At 37.6% G+C, this 8,793-nt stretch overlaps 1 protein-coding gene across 1 annotated transcript in view; it reads right to left on the reverse strand.

Moving 5' to 3' along the window:
* The window catches only part of Ccdc7 (coiled-coil domain containing 7), a 35,679-nt gene extending 30,681 nt beyond the window's left edge, over positions 1 to 4,998 (reverse strand). Inside the window, exons 1-3 of the mRNA XM_010605551.1 lie at positions 4,794 to 4,998; positions 1,928 to 2,253; positions 1,480 to 1,569 (exon numbers count right to left, since the gene is read on the reverse strand). Coding sequence (XP_010603853.1) covers positions 1,480 to 1,569; positions 1,928 to 2,203 — 366 coding nt within the window. The 5' untranslated portion in view covers positions 2,204 to 2,253; positions 4,794 to 4,998. The remainder of the gene's footprint in view (positions 1 to 1,479; positions 1,570 to 1,927; positions 2,254 to 4,793) is intronic.
* Between the last annotated feature and the right edge of the window lie 3,795 nt (positions 4,999 to 8,793).

The following is an 8,793-nucleotide window of genomic DNA, read 5'->3' on the forward strand; positions in this document are numbered from 1 at the left end:
TATTCACATTGGACAAACAGAAGTAAAACACAAAGATGACATTTCTACATAGAAAATCCCAAAGAATCCACAGAAAACTCCTAGAATAAAAAAGTACAATGAACAATGTTGCAAGATACAAGATCAACACAAAAAATGTTATGTCAATACATTCATAACACAAAGGAACTAAATTAAAACATAACACCATTGCCAATCACTTCACAAAACATTAAATCTCCATGTATAAATCATGTATAATATCGAAATGATGAAAAATCTAAAATACTGGTAAAAGAAATCAGCCAAGACCTAAATAAATGGAGAACTATGCCAAATTAACTGACTGACTCAACCTACACTCCCAGGTGTATCATGACATAGAACCCAAATCAATTATGAATAAAACTAAATATAGTAAAATAATTCTATTCTACATGTAAAGTATATCATATCACAGAGAAGTATGTGCACCCATGTTTATAGTGGCACAATTTGTAATAGCTAAATCTTGGAAACAGCCTATTTGCCCATCCGTTGGAAACTGGATAAAGAAGTTGTGGTTTTTCTATAAAATGGAATATTACTCAGCCATAAAGAAAGAGAAAATAGATTCATTCATAAGAAAATGGATACATATTGAAGATATACTCCTAAGTGAAATAAATAAGTCACACATGTGTAAATACCAAATAGCTTCCCTGGTGTAAAGAATCTGCAACAATGCATAAGATTCTAATAAGATTACTGACATTTAGAAATGCGAAGAAAGGAGCTAAAGGTGTAGGGAAGGTGGGATGGGTAGGGGAAGAGTAAAAAGGGAAAAGAAAAAAATGTGAGAGAATGAAAAGATGAAAATAAAGTGTTTGTAGATGGGGAGGGGAGGAGGGGGGGAAGGGAGGGCAGAGGTAAGGGGAAAAAATGAGACTCAAGACTTGTCATGTAGCGGTACAAGATCCCAACAATGAATGTAACTGTACTGTATCCCTAAAATGTACCAATAAACTCAATTAAAGCTGAAAAAAAACCTCATTAATGATATAAAAAAAAAAACCCCATATGGTCGAATGTTAGAACATATGTAAAATAATAACAAGTTGGAGAACCACATAATCTTAATACTGTAGTTGTGTTACTTTAACACACACATGACAAAGGTATCTGTTAAAACTCAATAACCTCCTTGGGTCTTTCTTTTTACTTAGCAAGAATACTTCTTAACATGATACAGAATATACAACTTCAACCAACAACTAAGCCAGGTTTAAAATTTAAAAGGAGAAGCATTATTATTAAGTATAGGTTCAAGACACATATGCCCTAATTAAATCTTAAGATCAAGGTTGGCAGAATATGGAAAAATCAGTACACTGCTGTCAAGTTTCCTAAGAGGACCATTTCTATGAATAGGGAATTCATTCTGAAACTACGTGGATTTAAAAAGAAAACCTTAGCCCTTTTCAGTGTTAATTTCTGTCCACTAGGGTCATATATACTTACGGATAAAGATAAATCTTCCTCTTCAGGCTTCTCTACTTGTTCTTCATTTTCAAAGCCAAATCCATAGACTTTTTCCAAAGTGGAAACAACCTATGAAAAAATCCAAAGCAAATTAAATATTTTCAGTTTAAAATCAATTATATTAAATGTAAAATTAGACCCCCTAAAATTCTAGCCCCATTAAAACCCTGGGGACTCAGTCTGTAATGACTTTCCCTGTATTGACACAATTAACTGCTAGACAAATTAAATGCCTTGCGTGATTCCAAATGTTCAAGTCTCTCATAAGCTGCCGTAGTTTTCTCCAGACTCCCCTCTCTGAGCCCACTGTACTACCACCTTCACAACAATGGAACTGTATGCCCAGTCCTGTGTATACTGCTAGCAAATCACCAAACCTGGGAGTCATCATGGTGACTCCACAGATGTGAGCCACCAAGTGTCTTACCATTTTCAGATGCTTGATAGTCCTGTTCACTTCATCTTCTCCCACTAATTCATTTGTCTTACTCGATGGAATAGGCAAAGCATACCGTACAACAGATTCTGCTGTTGGTGAAGACTGTAAGACCATTGGCTCAATTTTATTTTGTACTAATTTTGCACCGTGTTTTTCTTTTGCTTTGGGTAATGATGGTGAATTAAGCTGGCCTTTTTTATAAGTAAATTCTTGAATACTTGGCGACTTGTTACTAGTGCCTGGCAATTGCTTTGCTGGATTCATTATGTTATTAACTTAGCTTCTGAATTTTCGATGAAAAATTTAATTCTTCCCTGTGAATAAAACATTAATAAATTCAAAGAAAATATTGTATCATTTACATTTAATTCAGTAACAAAAATAAAGTTATTCTAATTAAATTCACATGTTTTTCTTGTTCTAATACTTTAGCAATCAGAGTTCATCAAACAACTTCTGGAGCTACAATTACATTTGTGCTTCTTATGAGTAATAATTAATGAAAGACAGAATGCAGTTATTAGTAATTTAACTTACACTAAGTTACATAAGCCCAAGTATGATAATCCTATTAGTACAATGGCCATTATTTTAAAGCTAAAATATATCATTTATATAAATCATTATTCTCATTTTACACGATTAAACTGAGCTCAGAGAAGTTAGTTGTCAGACAAAAGTCATAAAGTTAATTATTAAGGGTGGAATTTCAACACAGATCAATTTGGCTATAAATCTTGCTTCTTTTCTAGTCTACTTATTCTTCAACTATTGGCATTTTTATCACAGGATTTATAGCATTCTGTACAAGAGGGAGAAAGTAAATGATTTCAAATTTTAAGTGATGGAGTTATCAGGTTCTGTGAAGATGCTGAATACTCAGTGCGACTCTAGAGAAATTATTAAATTGAGAGGGAAACATTTCTAACAACAGATGGTAAGAAAATTAAAAACAATTGTCAGAAACCCATGAGGTTGATATGTGAAGAGACATTTTGGATGGAGATGTAGGGAACAAAGAAGGCAGAGACAACAGTGACATAATCAGAAAAACATTCACATTCTGTTATCTTTCCCTCTGATTAAGCTAATACATACATGCCCTTAATAATGATCCTTTTCCACAAAGCTATGCTGGGATAAGGAAACAGACTGGGAAGGGCCTAGTCTTTCATTTCTCTATCCTCCTTTCATTCCAAAGCTGATTAAGACCCAGAAGAATGCCTCCTCCTAAACTTTTTTTTTTTTTTTTTTTTTTTTTTGAGACAAGTTCAGGTTGGCTTTGAACTCATTCGGCAGCCCAAGCTGGCCTTGAACTCAGAGCAATCCTCTTACCTCAGACTCCTAAGTGCTGAGATTACAGGTATGTGACACCATGCCTGGCTCCTCCTAAAGATTTTAAATTTATATTTGAGCATGAGAATTGTGGATGGAGTGGCAAAATTAAGATAGACTGTTGGTTCCCTTCTGCATGGCTCTCACCACATTGAGGTCAATCCTATTGTTGTACATCACACTATGTCTCCCCAAAAGATTTATGTTCAAATCCTAATCCCTGGCACCTGTAAATGTGACATTTCAAAATAGACTCCTTGCAGAAATAATCAAATGGAGATCATCCTGGATTACAGTGGATTCTAAATCTGATCACTGGTATCACTATAGACTGTGAGGCAAAGATTGGAGTGATGTACCCAGAAGCCAAGGAATGTACAGTTTTGCTGATCCACCAGAAGTACAGAAGAAGTAATGCATGTCTGCCTAGGGACTTCAAGGGAAATAATTTTGTCAATATTGACTTTGGACCCCTGACGTCCAGAGGTGTGAGCAATTAAATTTTTCACTTTAATCGTGGGGTAATATTTTAAGTGAAAGTAATATTATAAGAAAAATGGTGCAGAAATTAAGTTTGTAAAAGTAAAAAGCATCAAAAATGCTGAAGTCTATATTGTTCAAGAAATTTCATGAAAGCATCAAGTCAGAGGACGAGCCAGTGATCCAGAAGGTAAAACCAAAAGGTGATCTATTGAAAACAAAGTGAAGAACACAGCACACATGGGTCAATGAACTGTGAAGAGCTAAGAAAGGTGAGATGAAGACTAAGAACTGACCTCTAGATTTAGCAACATGGAAATGAGTCGTATGTGACCTGAAAAAGCAACAATTTCCATAAAGTGATAGAAGTGACCGCCTAATTGACTTAAAAAGAGAACGGTCAGAGAAAGCTGGAAATAGTGACAAGGAACGTGAGAACTCCAGAGAAATCTGGCTACAAAAGGAAGTAAATAGCATATTATAAATTGTAGTCAAAAGGAAGGATTTTTTAAAGTGAAATAACAAGTTTGTAGCTATTATGAATTGTGTGATGATCCAGGTACTGGAGTAACAACCAGGCAAAGGTCACCAAGGACTGCCTATGCCACTAGAAGCCTAGGAGAGAAGCATAGACTAAGTAGAGCCTCCACCAGAATCACTCCTGCCAGCCCCTTGATTTTGGACTTCCAGCCTCCAGCACTGGGAAATAATAAATTTCCGGGTCAGGTCACGAAGTTTGCCTCACTGTTACAGCAGCTCTAGGAAACGGATGGCCCTACTGACGAAATGATCCAAGGGAAACCAAGATATCTAGTTGCAGTAATATCCTCGAGTTCACATAAACACAAAAATGAACACTTGTATCACGAAAAAGTATTTGAATACTTTACACATTTGCCACACTTATCAATTTGCCAGTTTTCGTCACCCTGCCCCATCCCTCACAATACGCCGAGGTTCCTCCACTCAGGGCGAACTCGGCTTCCCCTCCTCTTGGGAGAGCAGAGAGGTCCGGCCGGACTCTGGGAAGGGAACTGACCAGGCCTCAGGAGCAGCCCTGCCACCCGGGTGGCAGGAGAACGGGACCCGCGGCTCCACTGCAGACCCCGCACCTCTGCCGCTGCTGGAAACTGGGATTCCGAGGGGCCTGGACTCGAGGGAAGAAGGAAGCGGGGGGCTCTGCCCTCCACACGCCCACATTTGTGCTGACAGAAAAGGCCCAGCCTCGGCGCGCCGGGGCGGGCACAACGACCACCCAGCGTGCGCCTCTAGCCCTTGACGTCGTCGCGCGCCAACGTCAGCAGGGCGGGGCCTCCTACGTCCTGACGTCATTGCGCCTCTAGCGTGAGGAATACGGGTTCGAGTCCGACCAGATCAAATTAGAGACTTGAAGAGACCTTATGCAAAAATGAAAAATAAAACAGGGCTGGGGTTTAGGTCAGTGAGTAGGCTGTGGGTTCAATCACTAGCACCACAAGTACTGCTTTTTTTGTTTGTTTGTTTGTTTGTTTGTTTTTTAATCCAAGTACTGTTAGAGCTACATTCTACGAACTCTAAAGGCATGTATTTTTATCTTTGCCAGTTGGGGAAAAAAATGCTTTCTGGATTGTTTTCATTACCTCTTTTACCCAGGGTTATTTAGTTGTGTGGTACCTAGTGTCCAAATATTTGAATATTTTCCAGAGATAGTTTTGTTACTTATTTCTAATTTGGTTGCTTTAATCTCAGGAAAATACTTTTCATGGCTTAAATCATTTTGACTTACTCCTTTTGCTAAAATTTATTTTATGTTCTTAAAATATATCCATTTTAGTTAAAAGGGTGTTGTTCAAGTCTACCTGTTCTTGCTGAATTTCTACTTTTTTTCCTAGCACTTACCGATGAAGGGATATTGAAATCTCAAGTAACGCCTGTGCATTTGTCAGTTTCCTTTTGTAGTTCTATGAATTTTTGCTTCTTGGGTACATAAGTAATCAGAATTGTGTGAAACTTTTATCATTATGAGATGACTTTATTGCTGGAGTAGTTTTGATAGGAAATTTACTTTAATGTTAATAGAGCTTTTCCTGTTCAGCTTTCTTTTGTCAAGCCATTAGTGTGGTACATTTAAAAAATGTTTTTCAAAATTTATGTCTACATTAAAAATCTGTTTCTTACAAGCAGGATCTATTTGTAGCTGGGGTGTATTTCTTACATAGCTGGTTACTTTTTTATTCAGTCTGACAGTCTTCCTTTTAATAGAAGTTTCAGATGGTTTCATTTCACATGATTACAGATGTACAGTTGATACCTTTGTGATCATGATGTCTCTCCTGCCAGGTAAATAGATAGTTGATACTGTGAACAATTTGCAGGTTAGGAAGAGGGGCGATGTCTTGTGTGGTAGGGAATCTGTACATTTTGACTCTGTAAAAACCTAAGTATTAATACCTTCTATTAATAGAAAGGAATGCTTCCTGATAAAGTTAATGCATATTTTGTATGTTAAGTGTATTGTATGTGGGAGAAATACAAGAGAACTGTGAGAGAGCCTTTTTAGTGTGATAGGCCATTTATTGGAGAAGGGAACTGCTGTCCTAGAATTGACTATGGAATCATAGCCTCTGATGCAGGCACTTGAAACACGGAGACTTTGCAACAGGAGGTAAATATGAAATGATCACAGTGCAGTCAAGTAATACAAGATCTTCATGTCTGCTTACATTTCTCTTGACTTCAAATGGTACCATGTACAGGCTGTGGTTGTGTGTATAAGTGTCGGTAAATTTTTGCTCTGTAATATATTTATGCATATTTTGTTGTTGTAAATGATGAGAGAATTACCTACATATACTTCCTAATTTTAATCATCTCTATGTTCATCTGAGAAGTTTCTTTCCTTTCTTTTTATATTTTAAATATTTAAAAAATATGCATATAAGTGGACCTGCACAGTTGCAGCCTGGGCTGTCATTAATAGGAAGTGCTCTGAAGAGTGAGTGTGGAAAAGGAAAATACACCCTGCACACAGAGGGGACCAGTACAAGAGAAAGAAGATAGTGGCATGAGATAATGGCTGCAGTCTTTTATACCCCCATTCTGATGATAGATCTGGGCTGCCTATGTGGGGCTCTGACGCTGCTCTGCGCATGCACATGTGCATGTGTCCTGGACATGATGAAAGGTCTCCAGGATTGACAGGTCACACCCTCGCCCAGGTGCTGTGGCATGCTCTAATCTGCCAAACTGGGAGATGGCCTTTCTGATGACTCTAGCCATAGTCCTGTGCATTGTGACTTTGTCAGCCCGACTGATGGGAGTGGACACTCTTCCCAGAACTATGTGAGCACCAGGCAGTTTCTTCTAATACTTTCAGATAGTTTTTCCTTCAGTCTTGAGTTCGTTTTCTGGCACATCTGTGTTGTTCTTTACTCTGTTCAATATTCAAGGAGTGAGCTCTGCAAATGTCCAGGGCTCTTTGTCCCTAATGCCATCTAGCATTCTGTCCTGCAATCTCCACCTGCCTTGGTTTTACCAGATTTAGCTTCAGCATCTCAGCTCAGAGTCTGGGGGATTCAGCTTCAAGGCCTTCTCTTGTGTCGTGTCCAGGAAGTCTCTAAGGGAAGCAGGGAGCTGGGACATTAGGAAGGCTTGCCTCATCTGTTTCCTGCTGGTCAGGGATCACAGTCTTCATTACATGAGGGCTGCTGTCTGGGATATTGCTGTTTGAGCTATTGTGTCAGTTGTGGTTGTTTCAGACTGGAAGATAAACCTGTACCCGTGACTCCCCTTGGCTAGAAGCAGATCGCCACAAAGCCCAGCACCTGCTGTAGAATGATTAGCATGCTTATCTTCATGCTCTGCCTAACTGCTCCGTATTCCCTCCATTTCTCAGTGTCCCTATCTCCACCCCTGGGAAATCTTCCAGAGCCGATTGTACATCACATTCCCAAATGTGACCACAGAATTTTGCTTGCTTACAGCATATATGTGAATTTGCAATGATCATTTTTTTGTCTTCCCCACTAGACTTGAAGGTAAACAAGAACAGTATATTTTTATCTGCAGGAAGGGAATGTGTTTTACATTGTGGGCACTCAGTGTACATTTGTTTAGTGTATGAATGACTGAATGTGCAAATGGAAATGAAATGTCTTTATATGTAAGAGGTGGTCATACATTTTATTTCTGTCTTGTTTCTCCCTGATACAGAAACTGTTAGGCTGCTGAAAATCCAGGGTGTAGTTTACTTAATGTAATAAATTAACAGAACTGCAAGATATGTAGAAGAAAAATTGAAAATAAAACCAGTGAACTACAAAAAGCTGTCAGAAACAAAAGAACAGAAATCACAGAAAATGAAAAAGTAAAGCAGGTATGAGAACTCTGCAATGTGAAGTATAATATCCTAGTTTTAAAGAAGTGTTTGGACTATTTATTTTATACTGCAGATAGGGGAATTTTTATAATTGTGGACTAACTCATGAGGGCTTTCCAGGAAGAATAATTCTTCTTGGAAATAAAATAGCACCTTGTTCATTATGAGTACTTCTAATAATTCAATGTGTATTTTCCAAATCATAATTTTGATTTAATGACTTTATAGAAGCCTGCCATACACAAATTTTACTATTTAGCTAATAGAATTTTGAGGTTTAAAAAATGTTTACCTTTGTATGACAATTAATGCAGCAGCAAGGTGTATCTTTTATGTAAATAATTTTCTGTCTTGCTATTTTTTTGCTTTGAATACATTCTTTCACTTTGTATTCAATTTTGAATTATTTGGTTAAAGTATAGGAATTATAAAGATATATTTTTGATTGGTGTTTCTAAATTGTTCTCAATAAGTTTATATTAATCTAAAGTTCTACTAATGGGGTATGAGATGGCCATTTTAGTAACCTAGAAAAAATTTAAGAATATTTATAGTTTTATCTTTGTGTGTGTGTGTGTGTGTGTGTAGTGAGAAAGAGCAATCCCAGGTCCTCCTACATGTTGTAAGGCAAGAACCTTATAACTTAGCTAGAACCCCCAGCTCCTGATTTATTCTTAACATG

Source organism: Fukomys damarensis, unplaced genomic scaffold (genome assembly GCF_012274545.1).
Source record: "Fukomys damarensis isolate Sample0158 unplaced genomic scaffold, DMR_v1.0_HiC HiC_scaffold_19, whole genome shotgun sequence".
Taxonomy (NCBI): Eukaryota; Metazoa; Chordata; class Mammalia; order Rodentia; family Bathyergidae; genus Fukomys; species Fukomys damarensis.